The following is a 27,408-nucleotide window of genomic DNA, read 5'->3' as shown; positions in this document are numbered from 1 at the left end:
TCCACAGATGTGCAAATGAATAAGCCAGCTTAAGAGTAGCTAATTGATAGATGTGAAAAAAATCATCAGTCATATTTGATATTTTAAAAAATCACTCCGGTTATAGAGTTTAAAGAGCATGGCTCTCTGTTTTGAGTGGAATGGGTTTCCTTCACAAAGCCACAGACTAGTCACTTCAAACAGCTACAAGTAAACACCCAGAGTAAAAATAGTTTTAAATACACAATTGGGTGGGGTGTGGCTAGAAAATATTCTGATTCTACAATCTGTTTTGGACAAGACAGGGCTTCTTATGTGACTAACAAAGCAAACAGCAGTCAGATTCCTTGTGCTGAAATAAGTACACTATTTGCAAAAAGGGTTGAATGTCTAAGGTTTATTCAATAAGGACACCGCATTTTCCAAAACTAAAGGGGAGTATAGAATGACAAATACCCACATATATTTACATATCCCTAAAAGAGGACATACAACCTCCCAGTATGGATTTTTTTGTGTCTCTAGTAAGTACTAACTGGAGCCAAGTCTACCATCTGACCATGGAGAACAGCGGAATACCTCAAGCACAGGAATAATCTAATTTTAAAACTTGGAGGAGCTTAGAAACCACCTAGTCCAAACTTTCCATTGTGTTGATAAAAAAACAGACACCCAGAGAGGTTAAAGTAAAAGGCTCTGAAAATGGTTGCAATAGCCACAGATGAACAAATGGTATACATGGGGGCATAGTGCTATGTATTAAGAGCTGAGAATTAGTCTTCTGAACGTTCGCATGAATGATAATTAACAGGGTATCAGTCTCAATTATAAGAAAATAGGAGTATGTGTGTGCATGTGTGTCACCATATATACACACAAAATACTAAAACATGTTTTTTTTATTTTTTTTTTCAACACATTTTTTTCCCTCTCGTTTTCAAGCGTCTCTATAGTTACCTCACCTATTTTTTCAAAATTGTGTCCAAATGAACCATAAGCCAGTAGAAAGCAGGTGTTTTCTCACACTTATCTTTTGCAGTCTCCTACAGATGTAGCAGAGTACATATTATAATTACAAAAGCTATTCCATATATAATTTCCAAATGACGAAAGAATGATTACAATATAAAGTTTCCTATTCTGTTATTCTGAACTGCTATAAAAAACATATCTTGTACTTATCTATGAGTATTATACAGAGACATAGATAACAATGTAGATATTTTTAAATATGGCCATCAATAAAAGGCTTAAAAGTGACAGGACAGAGGCAATGGGATGCCTTATCATTTCCATTTCCATAAAGGGCTATACAAGGCTCTGTTTAAAACACAGGAAGTTGCTTGCAGGGGAGGGAAAGGGAAAAGAAAAAGGACAAATCTTTATTTCATTCACTGGTCAAACTTTCAATTATTTCAATTATTGATGAGTCCCGAATTCATACTATTTTAATTCTGTGGAGGTAGAAAAATGATGTGGCTATGCCTGTGTAAGGAATTGTCCTCCTCAACCAGTTCACCTGTATAGTCAATTTGATTTTGATTCAAAATGATGAAATTAAAGAAGATAAAAAATTTGGACTCTCAACTTCCCATCTTTATGAGATTTTTTAGTATCCTAAAAACTTATTTTAAAGGTTTCCTAACATTGTTAAACAGACTCTAACTACTGAAATTGACAACAATAACGTTTACTTCCACCTTTGAGGAAAAAGTATTTGTAATTGGGATAATTCCTAAAGGAAACTGCAAGTTAAGCCAATAATATTTTTTTTAAACTGAAAGCCAAGTTTGAAGATTTTTTTCTCCTGAAATAAACACAGCAATCTTATGTAAATTAACATAATATGAGATTATCAAATTAAGGGGTTTTTGCAAACTCTACTGCAACTCTAAAGTAAATCCAAATTTAAGCAAGAAAATCTGAAGTCATTTACTGAATATAGCGTAGTGTTGTGAATAAGGGATCTAAATCCTTCAGGATAATTATATTGCTAACTCAACTATCAAATTCACTCTACTATTCAAATTTTCCCTGTCTGAAAAATTTGAAATATTTAATATGTTATATTTTAAATTTCTCTTATTAACTTCTGAAGGCTTACACTAAAATTCTGATATGCAAAACAGCGTATCTACATTTTCACCATTTTCTTTCTTTTGCGTAAGCCTAAAAGTAATTCAGAATTGGGGTCAGCTATTTTCACAAAAATTTATGAACATTAACAGACACACTGATAACTTTATGCAGCAACTCAATAATTTAGATGACAGTTTAAATCCAGTACCCCCTTCAAGGAATTCTTTATCCACTTTTATGTACTACCAAATACTATATCATATCAACCAAACAACATAAGAATGTGCTTTTCAAAAATAAAAAGGCAGTATCATCATTCTATCATGAACCAGCCTAAACACTAGAGTAATAACTAATAAAATAAAATCACAGAAAAAGATAGTCTCTGGTTAAAACTATTAATATATATTTAAGACAAAGGGTTTATTTTCCAACAAGAAAACAAGGAAAAGGAGGGCCCAGCCTGATCTTGTGTGCCTGCCCAATAGAACTTTCCACCATAATTAGTGCTTACCACCTTTGAGGGGAGGAGCTTAAGCTCAGGGTAACTCATGGAGCAAGAGAAAAACAGTATAAATACCACTGAGAAGGTCTGGAGAGGCACCTTCTGCACTGCTCACCTGGGCAGAGGAGGCTTCAGAAAGCTGCCAAGGCACCATCTCCAGAAACTCCCAGCACCCAGGTAAGTGAATGCTCACTGGCGGACTTCCATGTTAACTTGCTTGGAAAGAAACTTCAGTAATTTAAGTACTAGAGTTTTCTCAAGCATTAGAAGTATTAAAGTGATTTTAAAAAATGGGTTTCTACTAAAATGCACTCAGAAAGTTCTTATTGCATCAATCTATAGATAATAGTCCTAATAAAACCAAATTGTAAAAATTTGCCCTAATCTGAATCTCAGTGTATTTTGAAACTATTAGATATTTCAGGCTATGTCAAAGATTCTGGATTATTTAATACAGATATCCAATCCTAATTTCTGTTGCTTTAGGTACATCATTTTATTTTTACTTGATTACCTGAGTATAGCTTCCAAAAATAACTAAGACATATATTCACATAACTAAAAAAAGATCTCTCATTTATTTATGGCACATATAAAAATATACAGGATAGGTTAAAAAAGTAGATAACTGTATAAAGAACTCATCGGTGAAACATGAGAATAACAAAATAGGTTAATAACAATTCTGTATAAAGCTATTCTTTTCTGTTTTTCAGAATCCATCTGAGAATATGCTGCCACAAATACCCTTTTTGCTGCTAGTATCCTTGAACTTGGTTCATGGAGTGTTTTACGCTGAACGATACCAAACGCCCACAGGCATAAAGGGCCCACTACCCAACACCAAGACACAGTTCTTCATTCCCTACACCATAAAGAGTAAAGGTAAACTGAACTGTATAAATTGTTCTATTAACAAGCTGGTTGCTGCTTTCTATAATCTTAATAATCTCTTTTACAAAATGCATTTAGCTTCAGTGTTATTTTCAAACTTCTGAATTAGCCCAAATTATTACAACAAAGTGATCTGTGAAAAAAGTAGAATAAGAATATCCAATAATTGTAGTAGAAAGGATATACTTGAAAATATAGTAGAAAGATACACCTACAGAAAATTAAGAACTTTTATGTGTAGAAATCTTTTTCTCAGATGCCGTTTTTACACAAATAACTGCATGTAATCCAGAAATTTGGATCTAATCAAAATTAATCAAGTTAAAAAATTTTAAGCTAAAAATAACTGTTAATTGTACAAAGAAGATGGCTGGTTTATTTAGCTGAATACTTAAACATTTACTTTCAAAACTAATTCAACTAGCTCACAGACATAAAACTGAGTCTTATCAAAAACATCTGATGCCCACCCCAACAATGAACAAATGTAATTATGAGAATTGTCAAGCAGGCAAATGAAACTGCAATTCTCATAACTACTTATACATTTTTAATATAGTTTAGTGGTAAAATGCAGAGACTTAACTATAATGCACAAGCTGTGTGACCTGAGGTAAGTTACTTGTCCTCCCACGCCTTAGTTTCCTCATTTGTAAAATAAGGAGCAGCTATCTCAAGGGCTGCTGTGAAGTTTAAATGAATTAATACCTGTAAAGTGCTTTAAGCGTTGCCATTATCTTTACTACTACTTCTGTTACTCCTAGTTTTACTTCTACTACTTTTAGCTACTAATATAGTCTTCAATAAGTTAACTTTCTTCTTGAATCTGCTGCTTATCTGTCCAGCTTTCTTGGTTACTCTTTGAAGAGTACTGAGATAATACATGTAAAGCACTAAGGTTCTCAAAGAAGGGCAACTTCTAGGCCTCATATTCACTAATTTTATTTAATAGCAACTGACATGACTGCTTATAAAATATCTACTGAATGATATAAACTAACCGTAGGCTTCAAATTCCCTTTCCATAATATTTTTAATTATATATTTTATATTGTAAACAAAGCTAAGGATATTTGTTATAAACTTTAAATATTATGCTTTTGGGAACAACCATTTTGAGCAAATGAAACTTACAGAATTATCTCTTTAAGAAGAAAGATGGAATTTAAAATATTTCACAAAGGGAAACAATATTTGAAAATAAATGCATAGGTATACAACAGATACTTTTGAATGTCTCAAAATATAAACACAAATTTTAAAAGTTAAAAGCTAGTAAAGAAAAAATAAAAGACAAAGGGACTTTCTGCTTTACTTGAAGCAACAAACACAATTTGAAATGCTATGACAAGCAGCACTGCACTGGATTCAATAGTTTCTATGATCACAAATTCAGACTTTTTAATACCTTAATAAGAGCATAATAAACAGTCTTGAATTAAAAAGAAAATGCACTATTTTAGAAGGTTAAAAATACTTTGATCTCCTCTTAATATACTCCGTTACCTTGGCTATTTTTGCAGAACAAATGAAAATATCTTAAATGAAAAGTTCAGGAGCTGTATTTAAACTACTAAATTCACCTTAGTCTCTTTTTAGATAGACACTCAACTATATTATCATCCATCGGCAGGCATTAATGCACTGTAACAAACACAAAAGCCTACAGTCTACACAAGTAAAACATTAAGTTGATAAAAGAAATTCAAAGAGTTACTATATAATTCCTAGGCAATCTATCTAACACAGGTTAAAAAAGAGTTCTGTCAAAACATACTAAATTATGCTGCAGAGGATTCCACAGCTGGTGGGCAGATGCACATGCCACATTCTGACACAACCAATCACGATTTCAGTTTGTGGCATTTAAACAACTTAATAGTAGTAAGTAGTCATTTTACCTTGAGGATTGTGCCACCCTAATCTTGAATGAAGAAAAGTTTTTCAGATGACAACCTAGAAACAGGGGCTGTTCCCCAAGCACTCAATAGAAGTCAAAATCTTTCTTGTGCTGAGAAGTTAAAGACCCATTAAGGACAACCTTCCAAGTGATGAAGTTCGCCTGTCACTGGAGTTCTAGCCTCGGATGATGCCCAATGCACTCATTTCCATTGACTTGTTTCTCCTCTTTAACAGTAAAACAGATTTCCAATCAGACTAAGACAATTATTTTTAGTGTGAACATGACCCTTATAATCAGATTCTGAAGCAAACCTCAATCTAACATAGTTGGCATTTTAAAAAATGCACTGTTTTATTCCTCCAACCCATTAAAAAATTTCCTATTTGCAATATGTCAATATCCACTTATACATAATATAGTCATGTATGTACTCTACAATCAATGAAATATTTGTTAATATATGGAAATCTTTTACATAAATTAATTTTTCTCACAGTCTTTTTCCTGATGTCATTTTCTGAAAATCCATGGGGAAAGCTCTATGTATTTATTAATAAATGTTTTCAAATTGAAATATAACTCTAACTAGTACAAAAAAAACCTACATCTGAAACAATTATTTTTCTATTTCGGCATATCTGTTTTAATGATTTGCTCTGCATTTATATACACCAAATGTTCTCCAAATCTCAGAAACATCTTTACCCTGTGCTTTCCCCATACTTGTGGGCCAGTAGCATTTTTCACATCACAGGCACTATGATTTTTAGTTTAAGTTTAGTTTATCAGGTCAAGTGAACTTGCAGCTCTATGAAATCAAACAATATATATTTGTATTTAGGTAAGTACTTTAATACTATTTTATGTACTTCACCCATTATGTCTAATTCTCTAGTTCTTTGTTTCAATTTTAAGTCAATAATGGAGAGTATAAGAGTTCACAGTATATTCTGAGGCAAAAGTAAACCAACCGAAATCTAACCTGTGTTCAGCAGGGGCATGGCAGATATAAATCAGAATTATTTTTTCTGCCATTTTTCTACCTTTTCTGTACATGATTTTCCCAAAACAAATGTACTAAATTTACCTCCACTGTATTTATTTTAGAGGAATTCTTCAATCCCAGCCCATTTTCATGAGTCACTGTCATGGAATAAAAGTACTATGGTGGCCATGGTTTTGTGAAACCATCTTCTGCAGCAGAGTTTTTAAAAACAATATAAAACATATAATCTGAAACCATTTCAGACTGTTCTGTCTACAAGGAATAAATGACGCTGAAACATCATGCCCCAATTCATATTTAATGTCACTAACCATCCCCTTCTATGGGTGGGTGTGTTGGGTGTGTCTTTTAGGTATAGCAGTAAGAGGAGAGCAAGGTATTCCTGGTCCACCAGGCCCTGCTGGACCCCGAGGGCACCCAGGTCCTTCTGGACCACCAGGAAAACCAGGCTACGGAAGTCCTGGACTCCAAGGAGAGCCAGGGTTGCCAGGACCACCGGGACCATCAGCTGTAGGGAAGCCAGGTGTGCCAGGACTCCCAGGAAAACCAGGAGAGAGAGGACCATACGGACCAAAAGGAGATATTGGACCAGCTGGCCTACCAGGACCACGGGGCCCACCGGGACCACCTGGAATCCCTGGACCAGCTGGAATTTCTGTGTCAGGAAAACCTGGACAACAGGGACCCACAGGCGCCCCGGGACCCAGGGGCTTTCCTGGAGAAAAGGGTGCACCAGGAGTCCCTGGTATTAATGGACAGAAAGGGGAAATGGGATATGGTGCTCCTGGTCGTCCAGGTGAGAGGGGTCTTCCAGGCCCTCAGGGTCCCACAGGACCACCGGGCCCTCCTGGAGTGGGAAAAAGAGGTGAAAATGGGGTTCCAGGACAGCCAGGCATCAAAGGTGATAGAGGTTTTCCAGGAGAAATGGGACCAACTGGCCCACCAGGTCCCCAAGGCCCTCCTGGGGAACGAGGGCCAGAATGTATTGGAAAGCCAGGACCTGCTGGAGCCCCGGGTCAGCCAGGGATTCCAGGAACAAAAGGTCTCCCTGGGGCTCCAGGAATAGCTGGGCCCCCAGGGCCTCCTGGCTTTGGGAAACCAGGCTTGCCAGGTCTAAAGGGACAAAGAGGACCTGCTGGCCTTCCTGGGGGTCCAGGTGCCAAAGGGGAACAAGGGCCAGCAGGTCTTCCTGGGAAGCCAGGTCTGACGGGACCCCCTGGGAATATGGGACCCCAAGGACCAAAAGGCATCCCGGGCAACCATGGTCTCCCAGGCCCTAAAGGTGAGACAGGGCCAGCTGGGCCTGCAGGATACCCTGGGGCTAAGGGTGAAAGGGGTTCCCCTGGGTCAGATGGAAAACCAGGGTACCCAGGAGAACCGGGTCTCGATGGTCCTAAGGGTAACCCAGGGTTACCAGGCCCAAAAGGTGACCCTGGAGTTGGAGGACCTCCTGGTCTCCCAGGCCCTGTCGGCCCAGCAGGAGCAAAGGGAATGCCCGGACACGATGGAGAGGCTGGCCCAAGAGGAGCCCCTGGAATACCAGGTACTAGAGGCCCTATTGGGCCACCAGGCATTCCAGGATTCCCTGGGTCTAAAGGGGAGCCAGGAAATCCCGGTCCTCCTGGCCCAGCTGGCATAGCAACTAAGGGCCTCAATGGACCCACTGGGCCACCAGGGCCTCCAGGTCCAAGAGGCCACTCTGGAGAGCCTGGCCTTCCAGGGCCCCCTGGGCCTCCAGGCCCACCAGGTCAAGCAGTCATGCCTGAGGGTTTTATCAAGGCAGGCCAAAGGCCCAGTCTTTCTGGGACGCCTCTTGTTAGTGCCAACCAGGGGGTAACAGGAATGCCTGTATCTGCTTTTACTGTTATTCTCTCCAAAGCTTACCCAGCAATAGGAACTCCCATCCCATTTGATAAGATTTTGTATAACAGGCAACAGCATTATGACCCAAGGACTGGAATCTTTACTTGTAGGATACCAGGAATATACTATTTTTCGTACCACGTGCATGTGAAAGGGACACATGTTTGGGTAGGCCTGTATAAGAATGGCACCCCTGTAATGTACACCTATGATGAATACACCAAAGGCTACCTGGATCAGGCTTCAGGGAGTGCCATCATCGATCTCACAGAAAATGACCAGGTGTGGCTCCAGCTGCCCAGTGCCGAGTCAAATGGCCTGTACTCCTCGGAGTATGTCCACTCCTCTTTCTCAGGATTCCTAGTGGCTCCAATGTGAGTACACCCCACAGAGCTAATCTAAATCTTGTGCTAGAAAAAGCATTCTCCAACTCTACCCCACCCTATCAAATGCATATGGAGGTAGGCTGAAAAGAATGTCATTTTTATTTTCTGAGACAGATTTGAGCTATCAGACCCACAACCCTTCCCCCTGAAAAGTGAGCAGCAATGTAAAAATGTATGTGAAGCCCCTCATGAATTTCTAGCCAGCAGTCTTAAGGCTCTTTAAGGTTTTCTCCAATATTTATCACCAAAGAAGTCCTGCTATGTTAAAAAACAACAACAGCAGCAAAAACAAACAAACAAAAAACCATCATTAGAAAAAAAAAAAAAAAAACAGAAATAGAGCTCTAAGTTATGTGAAACTTGATTTGAGAAACTCGGCATTTCCTCTTTAAAAAAGCCTGTTTCTAACTATGAATAAGAGAACTTCTAGGAAGCATCCAGGAGGTATCATATTAACTTCGCAGAACTTAAATACTTGAATATTCAAATTTGAAAGACACTGTATCCCCTGAAATATTTCTGATGGTGCATTACTCTGAGGCCTGTACGGCCCCTTTCACCAATATCTATTCAAATATACAGGTGCATATATACTTTTCACAGCTCTTATATCAAAAAGCCCCAAAATATTGTACTGAAGTTCATCTGAATTGCAAGGTGCTTTCGTCAATGAATCTTTACAAACTTTTCTATGATTGCAGAGAAGCTTTTTATATACCCATCATAACTCGGAAACAGGTATCTGACCTATTATTATTTATTTTCACACAAGTGTGATGAATTTGATTTCTTTAATTCCTTATTGAATCTTATGTGATATGATTTTCTGGATTTACAGAACATTAGCACATGTACCTTGTACCTCCCATTCAAGTGAAGTTATAATTAACCCTGAGGGTTTCAAAATTCGACTAGAAGTGGAGATATATTATTTATTTATGCTCTGTACTGTATTTTTATATTGCTGTTTAAAACTTTTAAGCTGTGCCTCACTTATTAAAGCACAAAATGTTTTACCTACTCCTTATTTACGACGCAATAAAATAACATCAATAGATTTTTACGCTGAATTAACCTGAAAGCAGCAATTTGCTGTTCTCAACCATTCTTTCAAGGCTTTTCATTGTTCAAAGTTAATAAAAAAGCAGGACAATAAAGTGGTGGGTGGCTTTTACAGTTGTCATGGATATGTCCCTATATTGGGGATGCATCTTTATTCCCACAGACCCAACCACTCGGTGTTGACTGTGAAGAGGTACCCACAAAACCACATGCAATCTGAGTCAGGGTCAAGGGCTGATGACTAGGGATAGAAAAATGACACAATCACCCCAAAGTTGTAATTTTCTCCTGGGAGGGAAAGAAGCAGGTGACAGAGAAATGTGCAGTTTGAACAAATATTCTGCAGTTACTATTTTCTGTCTTGACATGTTTTTAGTTATAATATTTAAAATTGTTTTGATGGCTTGAATTATACTTTAAAAAGGCAAGCAATTTTTTATGTCAATCAAAAAGCAACATTTTTTCCAAGCTGAAAAATACTACTTTTGAGCATCCATCATCCTATTAGTTGAATCAGGACAATGTGGCTCAAGTCACTGAGGTAACATACTCTAAAGGCATCTATTTATTCCTTAGAGAAGCAATCTTGTATAATCCAAGCAAAGTTCTGACTGGAAAGGCAAAACTCTGGGCTCAAGATTGATGACATCTCTCCCCTCATTCTGGGTCAGCCAGTTTTGTTCCTTAAGCAACAAGAACAAAATTTCTGCCGGCAGACATTTTGCCCACCTGTCTATAACTACTACACTAATGATTACAAGTCACCAACCCTCATGCCCAAACCAGGAAAAAGCAAAACTGGACTTCGATTCTAGGGAACTCACAGAACGACCCTCGTGGCAGTCATGGTAAAAGAGAGTGTAACAGCATAGCTTGGAATATGGGCAATTATAGCCATGAAATCAGCACAAATAAAAGGACCTCTGAAAATGTAGGCAGAACCAACTTTATAATAATATTTAAGCTAAAATTAAATCCTAAGTGAGATACACAGCAAACTACCTGCTTTCCAACTAATTCACTAGACAAACATAGTTTAACAAACATGTATTAGAAGGCACCTCTTCACGATACTCACCCTTAAAAGCTGACATTTTATAATTGTGTTGTATAGCGGCAACTATATCCTTCCAAAAATCAAATGTTTTTTGACCATTGTTCTGCTGAAAAACAATTCCAAATGTAACAAATGCAATAATTCAGTTTTTAAGCATAGTGAAAAATGCTGGCAAACAATTACACTGCAGACAGTCCCTGACTTAAGATGGTTAGACTTATAATTTTTTTATTTTATAATGGTGCAAAAGTGATAAAGATTCAGTAGAAACTTAACTTCAAGTACCCATACAACCGCTGTTTTCCACTTTCAGTGCAGTATTCAATAAATTACATGAGCTTTTCAATACTTTATTATAAAATAGGCTCTTTTTTTTGATGACTTTGCCCAGCAGTAGGCTAATGGAAGCGTTCTGAGTGTGTTTAAGATAAGCTAGGCTAAGCTATGATGTTCAGTAAGCTAGGTGTATTAAATGGATTTATAGTATTTTTGACTTAACGACAGGTTTATCAGGAAAAAACCCCATCATAAGTTAAGGAGCAACTGTATTACTATATTCTGATAGAAGTTTATATTTCAGAAAACATAATAAAGTTACCATTCTTCTAAATGTGATTTTTAAAAAGAAATCTTCCATGAAAATGACTGCTACATATACATATACATATCCCTAAATATTAATATAGCTCATATAGCACAAATAAAATAAAAATTTCCACTCATTATAAAGCCTAAAAATTACAGAATATTTTTTAAACACAGCAAATTCAGTGTTATATAACTTCTGGGATATCAGAATGTGTTATATAATATACTATGACATCAATGAGACTAAGAAGACTGACATTCTAAAACCCCAAAAGCTAGTTACTTTAGAATTCAGTGCACACTTAACCTGAATTTCAATGTGAAAGAGCTGTAAGTCTCAACAGAAGAGATGAATGAGGTTCCAAATCCAAAATGTAAATTGTTTTCATTAAGAATTTTTTTTAAATCAGAAAGCAAATAAACATTACATTAAAATAAATGACCCTATGATCCTTTGCTTCCTTGGAAATGTTAACCAGTGACCTATCTAAACAAAGACAGACTACTAGATATTTATATCTAATTATACAAACTCCAAAATATTTAAAGACTGATAGCTTTGCTTGTAGTAACTACCAAAGGAGAAACTGACTCCATCTTGTGTTAATAAAGAGTTCTATAAACATACCCAAACTATTGATCAATGGAAACTTTCACAACACATAAATGTAATTCTGATTCACAAATAAAGCATGACTGTGCTCTACTATCAAAATGATAATTATTATTATTATTATTTTTGAGACGGAGTCTCACTGTGTCACCCAGGCTGGAGTGCAGTGGCGCGAACTCGGCTCACTGCAACCTCCACCTCCCGGGTTCAAGCAATTCTCCTGCCTCAGCCTCCCTAGTAGCTGGGACCATATGCACACCACCATGCCCAGCTAATTTTTGTATTTTTATTAGAGACGGGGTTTCACCATATTGGCCAGGCTGGTCTTGAACTCCTGACCTCATAATTCACCCTTCTTGGCCTCCCAAAGTGCTGGGATTACAGGTGTGAGCCACTGCACCTGGCCTGGAAAGTAGTTATTTTTAAAAGACATATGCATAAAGGAAAGTGATTCTGACATATAAATCTGTTTTATGCTCATAGGTCTTAAGCCCTAAGTATAAACTAGTATAACCAGAGATCTATTTAATCTTGATATACAGTACAAAAGAAAAGATTTATATTCATTAAATGATGTTCAAAATGGTGAATTTTTAAATTTCACCCAATTTTTCTGTTTTTATAGTATTTAGAATGCTTAAAGACATGCTGAATTTTCTTAATCACCTTTAACTTTTTATTTTGCTAATGAAACTATTTATTTTGCTAAAGAAAATGTTTTGTCCAGATGCAAGTGCTGTATTTATTTTCTTTTCCTAAACTTTGGCACCCTCTGCTGGAGAACAGGTTTATTTTTCCTGAGACAGAAAAAAAAAAAAAGGCACTGCTATTTAATTTTCCAAAAATATTTTAACCAAATTCACCATGTTTTTCTTTCCCAGTCACCTCTGAAACCACAAAGAAGAAACTAAGCAAAATCACAACTCAGAAGCAATATATAATTAGGTCCTCCAATTTATGACTGACTACATATCATAGTTTTAAAAAATGAGTCCCCACTTACTTTTGTTAAATAGTCCACCACTCTGGCACACAGAAGAGCTCCTGGCAGATCAAAGTAGTTGTCGTAAAAATAATACTTTCCTGAAAAAGAACAAAATTTTAAACTAGAAACAACATAATGCTACATGTACGTGAAATACACAAGAATATGGCTGAAGAGACACTAGATTTTGGTTTAATTATCTGAAGAAGCCTCCATTTCAATTCAAAATGGCACCAGTATTGGCTGTCACTGTCTTTTAAGAAAGATTTAAGCTCTGAGGGCACCACAAGAAAGTTAAAATATGGTATCTTGAAGCATTGTATTCGAAGATATTTTAGTCATCTTAAAGAATGTAAAAACTAAAAAGGCTATATGCAAAAAATAAAGTAGAATATGAAAAAGCCATATGATGTTATCTATGTCACTGAATTTCAAATCAATCAATTAACCTAACCCTGGAGTACCATGAAGTGCTCCACACAATAGTGCTTTTTCAGATTGGTTGGCTGTCCCCACCTAGAGTACCGCATTCTATTTTTATGCCATTTAAGACAAATTTCAGTATAATGTGAAAAAAACTGTGGTGATAAGTAGAATATAACCATGCCATGTGAAGACACAGTGTGCTTATCTTATAAAAACTGTAGAGTGTAGGACAGGTACATTCCAAGATTTCGTGGAAGAGAGGGATTTGGTTTATTCTGTATGACCGCAGGGTAGAATTACATTTGAGCCCTTCTCTCTGGCACATGTGACTTTTGGATCTGCTGTCCCTGAACAGACACTTTTGATGACCCATGTCACATTCCCCTGGCCCACGTCTGATTTCAACCACCACTATGCTAACAGCACCATCCCACCTTGGCACAACTGCGTCATTCTCTTTCTCCCAAAGGCTCTGGAGCCCATGTGGCCAACTTCACACTTGGAACAGGTTCAGGAACCAGTGAATGAATGCCCTGCTTCCTGTTCCATGGACAGACAACTTTGGGAGGCATTCTCTGCACTTCTCCTTGGAAGTCCCAGTGGAGTCCAGCAACCATTGTTCCTTTTATGTCTTACCCTCTCGTTCCTTCACTCCTGACTACTGGGATCAAGAATAACCACTCTGCTTTTGAGGGAACCCAACCTCATAGAGTTCCCTAGAGAACGCTTGACACGAAGAAGAATCAAAACCAACAGGTAAAGCCAGATTTTACATTAATAATAAGGTGCTTGAGTCCATCGTTATAATCGCCTGATTTTGATTCCCCCCATCCTCTCATTTGTAAGCTATGTATATGAGGTTATGGAACACGTTTGTCTTGTTCTTTCTTTAGTGTTGACTAGGCATAGTGTTCAGCATATTCTAAGCACTCAGTAGATGTTTGCTGAATGAATGAATGAATGAATAATCCAATAATCAAACAGATTACTTTGGAACGCAGAAGTATTATAAGGAAATTAGAAGAAAACCATGTGCAGAAGCCAGGGTTCTGTTCCTCTGAATATTATTTTGTGCCTCTTACTTCTTCCTGTAAATTTATTTTAAAAGGTATTCACAAAAATCAAAGTGTTCTTTTTGTTAATTCACAAAATGGCTGTGCCAGTTTGCGTCCATTCCCTCAGTTAAAAATATTTTGGTTGATACAGTCTTCCTGCTTTTCACTCTTTCACAGCTTATATTGTCAGGGGAACCTCTCAGGCTCTTTTTAATTCCTAAGAAAGGTTAGCATGGCTTTGCCAGTGTGAAGAACCAGTGATCTGGAAGAAAAGGAAGACGATATGCCATGTGCTTTTCTGCCTCTGCTTTGCTATGCGGTAAGACTATATGACACTCCAGGACTCCCAAGACTTAGGACAGTAGGCAAAGCTTCCCAAGGTTCATTAATCTGCACTTTGTCATATCTCTTGGCCTGACACTAGACTGACCCAACTTCATGGCCAGCTATCTCAAGCACTGTTGGAGCAGGAAGCATCCCAGCATTGCCAGTTACATAACCTTGCTTTTCTCCTCCCATTCTTCTTCCTTTGTGGGTACTAATAGATGAAATTCAGTCCAAGAATTGAACTATTGATGTTGAGTAAGGGTTGAGGTCTAATCAAATAATTCAGGGGGAACCTAATGAGAAGAGCTCATTGGTTTTCACTCACAATGCAAGAGGCTAAGGTTATTTGATTGTCGAACTTGGGCAGAATGTCCGCTGTGTGGACACAAAGGGGCTTGTTCAGCCTTGAGCTGTTAACTGGGCCAGGCTGCTTGCAATGCCTCACCCAACACCCACACTCTGACACTATACCACATGAGAGCTTCAACCTCTACCTCTGTGTAGAAGAGGCAGCTCATTGCGAATGAAGTGATTAGTGAGCCCAGTTCAACAAAATAAGCCTCTGAATCAAGATCAAGTCCCATAATCATGAAGTTTTCCACAGAGAAAAACTGTTCCCCAAGAAGCTACTACCAACCCTACTCCCTTTGTCTTAGTGGCCATGGTAGAATGGCAAATGAAGGACTGAGGGGAAGGGAACAATTTATGTTAACAAAGGTTCTCACTTCTGCAAAGGTGGTACTATCTCCGCTCAAAGATGAGAAAACTGATGCTAAGAGTGACTTAGTACCAGAGTCACTTTATCCATCAAATAACAGAGCCAATATGATCCAGGACTGTTTGGCACCAAGCCCCTTGTGATTTCCACTAGACCAAGCTGTTTCTGCATAATCTACCATTTGGGGAAGATAAGTTCAAAGGGATTTGCTCTCTGGAGATCAGCTGGCAAGGAACACTGTTCTTATGTCAGGTCAACAACCTGGAAAGAGATTATCAAACAAGTTGTCATTAAACATCTCTACATCCATCAGCGCTTTAAATTTCCTAAATGTACTGATAGGGAATGTACTTTACAACTCTGTTCTTAACTCTGAGGATTAATATACTTAAATGTAGAAGAAAGCTACAACTATGGAATCAACTGGAGTTCCTGAAAATAAAAGACTTATTTGGCAATATTTATCAAAATTTTAAACCTGTGTATCTTTAGAGCAAGTATACTTCTAGGAGTTTATCCTAGATATATGTATGAAAGTGAAAAGCACACATTCATGAAAACATCACCACAGGCTTGTCTGTAATTGTGAAACACCAGGCACAACGTAAATGTCCACTGCTAGGAGCCTGATGAAAGAAATCATGATACAGGCACTGAACTGCAGAGCATCGCAGCATTTAGAAGAACTAAGTGTACCTCGTGTGTGTGCTGATGCCAGACTCTCCAAGATGTAATTGAAAAGAGCAAGGTAAATACATAATCCCTTTTGTATACCTTTAAAAAATAGGACAGGAGTTGAAGACAATTACTCCTTCTTCTGTTCATTTCTATAATATTTAAATTTTCTAACCATGTGCTCAGATTAATATTTAATGTAAACAAATTTTAACTGGGCTGTGGAATCACAGGCCCTTTTTTTCCTTCTTTCATACTTCTCTACATTTAAAAAGACTCATATTATTCCTAAGTGCTAATCTTTAAACCAGAACAAGTACAGGTTAAAAGGAGTGCCAATAAAATCTTCTGTGAACAGTATTTTGAACCATCTGCCAAACAGAAGTCAAATACACTTGGAAAAAATACATCCTATTGCTATAAAGCTGAAGCTGCTCCCTTTTGCATCCTGCCCAGCAGGGTAAAGGGGGGTCTTCTTTGTTCTGACCTCGAAGGTTTAGGGTACAAAACAAACAGGGAGTGGATGGTGGAGCCGCCTCATTTGAGTCATACCTGAGCGGCAAGCCATTCCAGTGTCCGACAAGAAGTGCTTCCATTCTTTCTTGCCATATGCCTCTGCCAGTACCTCTGGAGCCATCATCTTGGTGCCATGGCTTGCCCTGATTTTGGGAGAGGATGCACATTGCTCATTAATGGTTCCCTTGAATGCCCCTTCCTCTGTCACTGGGACTGTTGATCCCTGTTGCCACTGGAGCTAACAGATACATATATTTTTTCTGTTTTCAACTAGGTGCCTCCCTGTTTAGGATTCTGTAAAGCATTTCTATGGACAGCTGTAGCACTTCACCGCTTTAATACACCAAGTAGCAGGTGATTAGGAGATGCTCACTCTGAGGTCATCACTGGATAAGATACCACCCTTTTTTAGAGAAGTTGTCATTTAACTATACAAATAAGATGAACATACCTGGAACAATTAGAAAACAACCATGTGACTTAGTGGGAAGCTGGTTCTGGCAGCACTAGAGAAAGAGGAGTAGGTACCAGAGTCAAAGCATGAGTCCACCGGGGCCACAGGAGGCACAAGAAGCACCTGGCACCCACAGGTGGATGACTGTGAGCATGCAGGACTGTGAAGACAAGATGAGGAGCAACCTGCCCACTCAAGGACACAGCGTGGCTAAAACCACACGGGGAAATCAAAGAGGAATGTGGAAAAACAGAGCAACATCACAAGAAAGTAGGCATTTTCTGTGCTCAAAATACTGCTTTTGCATCAGTTAGGTCCAGCTAAGAGAATCCTACGCTATAGAGAAATACGGTAGTTTCCCCTTATCTAGTTTTGCTCTCCCACAGTTTCAGTTACCTGTGGTCAACCTGGGTTGAACAATATTAAGGGCATAGTTCCAGAAACAAACAATTCATAAGTTTTAAACCACATACCATTCTGAGTTCTACTGTTATATTTTATATTTTCTTACTGTATCTACTAAACTTTATCGTAGGAAAAGACATAGCACATATAGGGATGTGTACGTTCCATGATTTCAAGCAATCACTGGGGGTTTTGGAAGATAATCTCCAAGGATAAGGAGGGACTACTGTAGTTGAAATGTTAATGTAGTTTATTATGAGAAATTATAATGATTGAGAGTATTATTCTCTTGGTGTTATAATGTGGTAACAAAATAATATGAAGGAAAAAAGAAATAAAATAAGAAAAGCAAATGGGGGAAAATCACAAATGGGCTCCTTTTTATAAAGCAGTTAACATTTTAGAAAGCTATATGTAAAGATCAAAGGATACTGAATGGGAAATACGATCAGAGAAGGAATCTACTATATTGGTGGAAAGAAAGCATCAAGGAGGTATGCTAATAAATTCAAGAGAAACTAAAGGTTCGCCAGGACTTGGATAGAGAGAGATAGATCTTGTAGGAGGGGTACTGGGACAGGGACAGACACACAGAACAAAGAGAGAAAGAAACAAAATTGTAGAAAGCTTTTCATTCTTTAACTGTGGTTGAAGATAGCCAAGAACACTGTGAGAATCTGACAGTAAAGTTAAAGGTCATAGACAAAGCTGCATTTACATGTACCCTATCTGTCAATACCTGAGGAGAGAAGTAAAGAAAGTCAGCCTGGAGTGTGGGAGGAGGAAGAGGTTGATGGGACTTGGAACAGTCCAGAAAAACTTCCAAAAGGAACTAGGACACAACATGACCCCTGCATGACAGGGCCAAATTTGGATAAATGGAGAAAGAGAGGGTGGAGGGTACAGACCACCAACCCCTACCCAATACCCATTCTTTCTTCCTTAACAAAAATAACCCCAATTTTATTTTAGGCAGCTACATACTCAGCTAAAACAGTGTAATTCCTGGGCTCTTTTGCCAGAAGGAGTGGTCAATGAGATGTAGCAAGTTGTAAACTTTCTATTGTATGTCCTACAAATATTTCTAATGAGGTAAACTTAAAGGAACTAGACCTTTAAATCTAATGCTCACAAATTCATATTTAAATGGCTCAAACAATTCATACAAAGACATGCAGGCAGACAGATAATCTGTCATTAATTAAAATATTTGTATTTAACCCATACTGTAAGGGTCATATGCCACTCAGTAATAAAGTGTCTCAGAGAAGGTAAAGTTTTGACTTCACAACTAAGTTTTATTACCTGAGAACAGTGCCATTATCTGCAAGTTTAAGGAAGTTCCCATCTTCTAGATCCAATGCCAAACCTTTGCAACTGAAATAGGAAAGTTTGATTATCAATCGATTCATATATTTAGCTAACCTAAGAAATGACAACCTATATTTTCCAAACATCATGATGCTAAAAAGATATTCTCCCACCCAGGGGAATGGTATGTTAATCACACAATTAAGAATATCTAAGAACCGTAAAATTAAATATCTATCACTGAGCAAGTATAAAAGGAAAATTGTTATGTAGGCAAATAAGGACAGCATATTTAGTTTATAAAATCTTTAGGCTTTTGAAAAGATACATCTAAAACTCAGAAGAGAAAAAAAGAACCTGAACATCATCCCATGACTTTGTTAAAACGTACAAATGTTTTTCACTAAATAAAACACACACACACACACACATTTATATTCTACAAGTTAAGCACTTCGCCAGTCTTTCCTACACTCTAGAATTTGTCTCATTTTAGGTCAGGTTACAAGAGGTTGCTCTCTGGACAAGGCATATTATTGAAAACCACTAAAAGAAAGTCAAATACTAAGTTTTATCTCCTTTACTGTAAAAGACTTGTGGGATTTGGGGAGAAAGGTGAGTACAGATTCATTATTTATGAATAATAAAAGCAAAGTGGTATAACGGCTACCAAATACCAAGGGAATTAAACAAAAAATGACAGGGTACTTTAGAAGGATTATTTACTTCTGTTCAGGGTAAAATTCCCAGAGTCAGTAATTTAATACAGTAACATGTTACTGCTTCTTCTTTTACAAAAATGATACATCAAAAAAGACCAACCAAATATCAAAAGAATGTATACTAGATCAACATAATGTAGGTATTTTTCATGTGGTTTAGGATTGTTATTGCTTTTATTTATTTATTTATTTTTGGAGACGGGATCTCACTCTGTACCCCAGGTTGGAATACAGTGGCATGATCAACCGCTCACGGCAGCCTGGACCTCCTGGGTCCAGGCAATCCTCCTACCTCAGTCTCTCTAGTAGCTGGGAATACAGGCATGTGCCACCACACCTGGTTAATTATTTTTTATTTTTTTTATTTTTTGCAGAGTTGGGGTTTTGTCATGTTGCGCAGACTGGTCTCCAACTCCTAGACTCAAGCAATCTTCCCACCTCAGCCTCCCAAAGTGCTGGGATTACAGATGTGCCACCACGCCTGCCTGGTCTGATTTTAAACTGAACAATTTAAAGTGGCTTAGGATATTTGTTTGTTTTGTTATCTAAACGAGGAAGACAAAGGAAGCTTTGGAAGTTGGGAGTCCTAACCCAGGAAGGGAATTCGCAGTAAGAGTCTTAGGAATGTCGATCTAAATGACAGAAAACCAATGGTCTTAATTTAGACTTACTCAAAATGTGATGATTCCTCCTTTTCTCTTATAGTTCTTAAAGGATAGTTAAGTCAAACCTTTTTCTTAAAGATGTAAATTTTAGAAACAGTTCTTATTAACCTCTGAAACTATTATGACAAACTTAAGCTATACGAAAATATCCAAATTAGTCACATAAGCTCTTAGCTTATTTTCACATTTAATTAGGCAAGTCTAATTTTTCTAGTGTTTAAAGTGTTTAAAGCAGAAAACACTTTAATTCATTAAATACAAAACTTTTAATATAGAAGGCATGAGTCCTTTGACTCAATTTCACATTTCACATTCTATCTTCATAGAAGAGAAAGCATCCCAGTTTTATCAGTAACAATTAGAACCACAGGAGATGTACAGACTTAAAAAAAAACAACAACAAAAAAGAACTTACCAGAAATCCCAATCCTCTGGGGTCACACTGAGCAATTCCTTATCGTACCCTTTCTCCTTAACTAGGAACTGGGCGAAGCTATTATAAATGAGCTGCAAATAAAGGGAAGAAAAACAGATTAAATATAACACCCACTACTCATTCTTTTTTTTTTAATTTAATTTTATTATTATTATACTTTAAGTTCTAGGGTATATGTGCATAACGTGCAGGTTTGTTATATATGTATACTTGTGCCATGTTAGTGTGCTGCACCCATCAACTCGTCAGCACCCATCAACTTGTCATTTACATCAGGTATAACTCCCAATGCAATCCCTCCCCTCTCCCGCCTCCCCATGATAGGCCCCGGTGTGTGATGTTCCCCTTCCCGAGTCCAAGTGATCTCATTGTTCAGTTCCCACCTATGAGTGAGAACATGTGGTGTTTGGTTTTCTGTTCTTGAGATAGTTTGCTGAGAATGATGGTTTCCAGCTGCATCCATGTCCCTAAAAAGGACTCAAACTCATCCTTTTTTTATGGCTGCATAGTATTCCATGGTGTATATGTGCCACATTTTGTTAATCCAGTCTGTCACTGATGGACATTTGGGTTGATTCCAAGTCTTTGCTGTTGTGAATAGTGCCGCAATAAACATACGTGTGCATGTGTCTTTATAGCAGCATGATTTATAATCCTTTGGGTATATACCCAGTAATGGGATGGCTGGGTCATATGGTACTTCTAGTTCTAGATCTTTGAGGAATCACCATACTGTTTTCCATAATGGTTGAACTAGTTTACAATCCCACCAACAGTGTAAAAGTGTTCCTATTTCTCCAGATCCTCTCCAGCACCTGTTGTTTCCTGACTTTTGAATGATTGCCATTCTAACTGGTGTGAGATGGTATCTCATTGTGGTTTTGATTTGCATTTCTCTGATGGCGAGTGATGATGAGCATTTTTTCATGTGTCTGTTGGCTGTATGAATGTCTTCTTTTGAGAAATGTCTGTTCATACCCTTTGCCCACTTTTTGATGGGTTGTTTGTTTTTTCTTGTAAATTTGTTTGAGTTCTTTGTAGGTTCTGGATATTAGCCCTTTGTCTGATGAGTAGATTGCAAAAATTTTCTCCCATTCTGTGGGTTGCCTGTTCACTCTAATGGTAGTTTCTTTTGCTGTGCAGAAGCTCTTTAGTTTAATTAGATCCCATTTGTCAATTTTGGTTTTTGTTGCCGTTACTTTTGGTGTTTTAGACATGAAGTCCTTGCCCATGCCTATGTCCTGAATGGTATTGCCTAGGTTTTCTTCTAGGGTTTTACTCATTCTTAATGTCACAGACCTAAAACCCTAATGGAATTGCTGATGGGGGCAAGTAGGAGGAAGGAAATATCTGTAATTGTGAAGTTCTGCAGTTTAATTCTCCTTCACAAGCAATTTATCAACCCCTGCATGCCCCAGGTAGCTGTCCCGTTCAAAATTATACCATTGGCATACAATTATATAACCAAAGACAATTATCAACCCTACTCCTGATTTCTATTGGGTTGGAGATCATGATTTAAGACTTGACAAAGCTTTTTAAACTTATTTAATGCATCACTAAGATAATAAATATGATGACCACTCTAACCATCCATCCTTGGTCCATTCTGGCCAGAAAAGCCCCAGGTTAGGGAAATCTCAGAGTGAAATACATATGGGACCAGGCAGGTGACCTAAACGAGTCATGATGCCTCTATCAGATGTAGGAAATCACTCGTTTCTCCACACACACATACATAAAAACCATTAAAAAAAAAATACCTAAAGAAAAAGGACAAAGAAAGCCTCTGGAAGCAAGTACAATAATTAAAATAATAAATACTCTGTTGATTGCTGACAGATCTTATTTCTCAACAACAAAAAATGCTAGGTTTTTGAGTAAAATATCTGGTTTTTAAGTGCTGGCTAACTTTAAAAGAACTGTACATACCAAACAAAAAGTGCACAAAAGGTAGATGGCCCAACCTTGTTCTACCTTGAAGTGTTCTTTGGCCAGTGTCGGGTACACTTGAGCCTGAGCAGAACAGAGGTCTGAGTCAACCTGCACGGTGTCCAAAAGGACACACTGAACAATCTGACCCTTCTTCTACAGATATTAACCCATGACACGTTTTGATAACATGGCATACTCTTAGGGAGAAGATGGAGTCAGAGGAGTGGGGGAAATCTCTCCTGGGTGGTGAGATTTACACTGATACTTAGATGTAGCAGTTCGCTGGGTGAATGCAGAGGGAATGGGGGGTGACTCAGGTTCAGAAACTGAGGGACCTGCACACAGCTGGAGTAGCGGTATCAGGGTCTGAGTGTCAGGATATGAGCATGGAGAAAGCAAAGGCTCCTTGTCAAATGTCAAATTGAGTTGCTCCCTGTCATAAAGCGAATTAAAATCACTACACAGGTACTTCATCCAGTGTAATGTGACCTTATCCAGGTCAACTGTTAATCGACCCACATTATGTTAACACTATATATCAACAGTTCTCAACCCTGATAGTGATTCAGAACCATAGGTGACGCTTCTTAAAACTACCCAGAGTTTCCAAGTGTACAGGGTAGAGAGGGCCCTCTCTGAAGCACAGAGAGCACTGAAAACCACTGACCTGCGTGTTTTACAGATTTTCATTTACTCATTAAAAGGAAAAAAACAATAAAAAATACACTGAGTCACTCTGTGGTACAAAGTACTATGGACAATAAAAAGTCCACATCATGATCCTGCTTATAAGAAACCAGTGCTGCAGGGCTAACAGATGTGAAGTGCTTAGAGCAGAGCCTGGCACACCAGCAAATCCAATTGAAGTATTTGCTATTATTATGTCATATGGTGCTAAAAACAAAACAAAACAAAAAAACAGAAAACAAAAACAATGTCCTGACATGTGGTGCTCACCCATCTCCACGGTGTAAATATTCCCACCATGGCCTGTTTCAAGCCACCAACAGCAGTTTACCTGCTTGCACAATTCCTGAATAGTTAACAACTGGCTTTCACAAGCCCCTAAGAGTCAGCTATTGTACACCTTAGATTTGCCTCTGGTTGAGGCACTTTTGAGTTTCTCCAATTATCCAAGTGATTAGTCTACGATATGGGCATGTGATTCTAAAACACTCGAAATCTCCTGGAACGAAGGAGCCCTTTCCATCAGAGATGCCAACAGGGACAGCCACAGCTGTGTCCCTTACCTTGTGGAGGAGATTTTCATGTAACAGGAGAGAAGGGGGCCAATGGACAAGGAGAGAAGCAGAGAAAAGCAGTGTGAAGAAAAGCAGGAGCATCTGTACTCTGAAACCCCTCGTCTACGCAGAAGGCTTCTTGCAGTTTGTCCCGAGTCTCTCTAGAAACCTTCATGGCACAGGGCTCTCTGAGACATTCCTCTCCCAGCCTTAGCTGTCACCACCTCATAGTCTCTCAGGACTAATAATAATACATACTCAACAGCAGTCGCCAACTGGTACCCTGTGGTCCATATGCAGCCTACAAATTATGTTTGGTTCCCACTTAAGGTTGCCAGATAAAATTTAAAAATGCCTAGGTAAGGCCAGGCGCGGTGGCTCAAGCCTGTAATCCCAGCACTTTGGGAGGCCGAGACGGGCGGATCACGCGGTCAGGAGATGGAGACCATCCTGGCTAACACGGTGAAACCCCGTCTCTACTAAAAAAATACAAAAAACTAGCCGGGCGAGGTGGCGGGCGCCTGTAGTCCCAGCTACTCGGGAGGCTGAGGCAGGAGAATGGCGTGAACCCGGGAGGCGGAGCTTGCAAAAAAAAAGCCTAGGTAAATGTGACTTTCAAATAAACAACAAATACTTTTTTTTTGGTATAAGCATGTCCTATGCAATTATTTGGGACCCTACTCTCCCACTCACACATTTACATTAACTGACTGGCATCAGACTTCTGAGTCTGCAACCTTAGGAGAAACCACGTGTCATCCTTTCTTCTACAATGCCTTTCCGAGGCCTCATGTGAATGCCTACAAAACTGAAAGGAAAGGCACTCGCAGCTCTCTATGATGCAGCCCCCACTGACTTCTCCACCATCTTCTCCTGAAACTTGCCACCTTTTGCTTGCACCCAGCAGTTCTTGGTGCTGTTGCTCACCTCGAGGTCCTGGCCTTTATTATAACTCCTATGGGTGAAGCACTCCTCTCTACCTCCTCACCTGCCAGCTCCAGGCATTCCCTCTGTGTTTTAGGGCACCATACAGACAGCAAGGTGGGAAGAAGCAGAAATCCACAGCCAGACTACCTTGCTCGGTTGCCCTGGATACACTTTCTTTCTGTGCCTCATCGCTCGATGCTCTCTTAACAGTGGCTGTGGTGATAATCTCTACCTCACAGGGACGTTGTAAGGATTAGATCCATTCATAGAAGCAGCATGCTTATTAGAATTATGGCTGTATCATATTCTGTTATTAAAATACCAATTATCTAGTCAGTCTATTTATTGAGCCCAGTATGTGCCCAGCACTAAGCTCGGCACATGGAACACACAAGGAACTGTGACAGATACTGACGGAGCTCTAGGGAAGTCCAACAAGTCAACAGGAAGTGTTAACATCATGTCCTATGTGCTCTGAGGAAGGAAGGGTTTTGTGGAAAACTGAAGGTGGGCTTAGAGTGGAAGGGCAAACTTTAGAGGGCCAAAAAGGCTTCCTAAGGGGAACCATGTTTAAGATGAGGCCTGATGGGATGAAGAGCTTTTGTGCAGAGCAAAGAGGCCCTCCAGGCGCTGGCAGCGGGCAGCAAGACCCAGGTCATACTACCCACCGCAGGGGACCAAGACTAACTCTTCAGCATTTTTGCCTACTGCGTGAGGCTGCCTGGAGGCCTGCGTGTTGATCTCTGTATCCTCAGCTCTAGCACGGTGCTCAGCACACTGTGGGACTTAAAAAAAGATTTTCCACACCAAACATGATCCAAAACTCAATAGGTTACCGTTTTCAAGCTTTAAACATCACTCTTCTCCAGGTTTGCAGTTAAAAAAACTCTTGTCTTTCAGAATCTTATATTCTGAAATTTTATGATCACCTATGGACAACACTAGCTCTAACATGACAGTGGTTTAAAAATATTCCCTCCAAATGAAGGTAACTAAAGAGGAGACACACAAAACTGTGATTCAGGAAGGATTTAAAAGGCACAGAGGGAAGGAACACATGTATCAGAGACCTAGGGGAAGCAGTGGCCAAAGAATCAAGCAGTAAAAAAGCCTTCTTAATTCTCATTGTGACTAAGGAAACCAGACCTGGAAGGTAAGAAAGCAGGAAAGTTTAACAGCAGAAAAAGGACACTAAAAAAAAAAAATTTAGCATCTGGGCATAGAAAACACACAAGAAATTCCGGCAGCCACTCTTTTTTGACCTTTAACGTGTACCTGAACTAGAGGGTGCAAGGACATCACCATAAAGGGGCACAGCCCTGGCTGGATGTCTGCACCAGTGATCTAGAGTTCTAGCCATAAACTGAGGTTTCCAAATAGTTTGGGTGGTAACCACAAAAGCAAACACTTGTCTTTGCCAAGGTGCTATTCTAAGCATTATACATCTCTTACTCATTTAATCCTTGCAACAATCTTGTGAGGTAAATCCAATGATTAGCTCCATTTTACAGATGGGGAAACTGAGAAGCAGCACAGGTTAAGTAACTTGCTCAAAGTCACAGAGCTAGTAACAGTGGAGCTGGTGTCCTATGTTAGGCAGTCTGGCTGAGGAGTCCTCGCTTTCACTACTGTACTCATAACCAGCTCTTTTTCTGTCTGGATGCTTAGATCTTGGACTAAAAAAAAATCTGGTAACTTTTCAAAATTAGTTTCCTTGGGAATTGGGAAACCAAAGGAATAGTGGAGGGAGGGCAATTAATTTGAGAGTACACATCTGGAAGCATGCATACTCCATGTCCCCCTCTCTCAGGACACAGTGAGGACCTAAACTTTGCAAGCTGTTGGTAGGACTGGAATGTATTCAAAGTGCAGGGAGCACGCAGTCGATGCGTAATAAATATTTATTTTCTTCTCTTGACAGAAGGTAAAATGAGGGCTAAGATCTTAATGACTTCTCAACTAGTGTTCCGTCCAATACACTACGCTATGTACTACGCATCTCTCCCAGATTGCAGTTTAAACACTGATGGGTGGTTCTGATCGTGCAAATTGAAACATGCAGCCAAGAAAAATGCAAGTCCCAAATCAAGCGGCTGTGTCCACAATCAGCTAGTGTACAGAAAGACATGCAGAGAAGTTCCACGACATGGGATCTCCAAGGACAGCCCCAGTGCTCCTGACCCCGCCCCTCCTCTGCCCTAGAAACCGATTCCCCAGCACGATCTTGCGCAGTTTGCCCCTCCTTCGTTCTTCCTTACCCCTCTCAACATTAGCTAATGGCTGAGCTAAATGTGCCGGTTCCCAGGGCACTAGCGCGGAGCGGAGGCTGCACACTTCCGCCCCGTCTCGCCGCTGGAGGCCGCGCTCTGCGGAAAGACTCGGCCGCCGCAGGGCCCCGACAGCGCCCGCCGCTGCCCAAGCCTGGAGGAAACTCAAGCCCCAGCCGCCATGGAGGTTGCGCGCAGTGCGCCCCGGGGAGCCCGCGCCACTCACCGGGGCGCTCTCGGGCAGGTTGTAGCGACACAGAGTGTGGTCCAGGTCGAATCCGACCACGTCGCAGGCGGCCAGGGAGAACTGCTGAGCCATGGCTGCGCGGGGAGCACCGAGGAGCACCTCGGCCGGGGAGGGTGCAAGGAGCTGGCAAGGAGCTGGCGGGCGGGACGCTGCGGGACAGG

At 39.4% G+C, this 27,408-nt stretch overlaps 2 protein-coding genes across 2 annotated transcripts in view; one reads left to right on the top strand and one right to left on the bottom strand.

Moving 5' to 3' along the window:
- NT5DC1 (5'-nucleotidase domain containing 1) overlaps window positions 1-27,408 on the bottom strand; it is a 149,909-nt gene extending 122,501 nt beyond the window's left edge. The window contains exons 1-6 of the mRNA XM_011935043.1: window positions 27,227-27,408; window positions 20,610-20,701; window positions 18,802-18,873; window positions 16,674-16,780; window positions 12,939-13,018; window positions 10,756-10,840 (exon numbers count right to left, since the gene is read on the bottom strand). Of these exons, the coding sequence (XP_011790433.1) occupies window positions 10,756-10,840; window positions 12,939-13,018; window positions 16,674-16,780; window positions 18,802-18,873; window positions 20,610-20,701; window positions 27,227-27,319 (529 nt within the window). The 5' untranslated portion in view covers window positions 27,320-27,408. The remainder of the gene's footprint in view (window positions 1-10,755; window positions 10,841-12,938; window positions 13,019-16,673; window positions 16,781-18,801; window positions 18,874-20,609; window positions 20,702-27,226) is intronic.
- COL10A1 (collagen, type X, alpha 1) lies at window positions 2,666-9,789 on the top strand. Its single transcript, XM_011935042.1, has 3 exons — window positions 2,666-2,740; window positions 3,280-3,448; window positions 6,719-9,789. The coding sequence occupies exons 2-3, from the start codon at window positions 3,295-3,297 to the stop codon at window positions 8,605-8,607; spliced, it is 2,043 nt and encodes a 680-aa protein (XP_011790432.1). The 5' UTR covers window positions 2,666-2,740; window positions 3,280-3,294; the 3' UTR covers window positions 8,608-9,789.

This window comes from Colobus angolensis, unplaced genomic scaffold (assembly GCF_000951035.1).
Source record: "Colobus angolensis palliatus isolate OR3802 unplaced genomic scaffold, Cang.pa_1.0 Scaffold14, whole genome shotgun sequence".
NCBI lineage: Eukaryota > Metazoa > Chordata > Mammalia > Primates > Cercopithecidae > Colobus > Colobus angolensis.
This window is presented reverse-complemented; position numbering and strand designations above follow the sequence as displayed.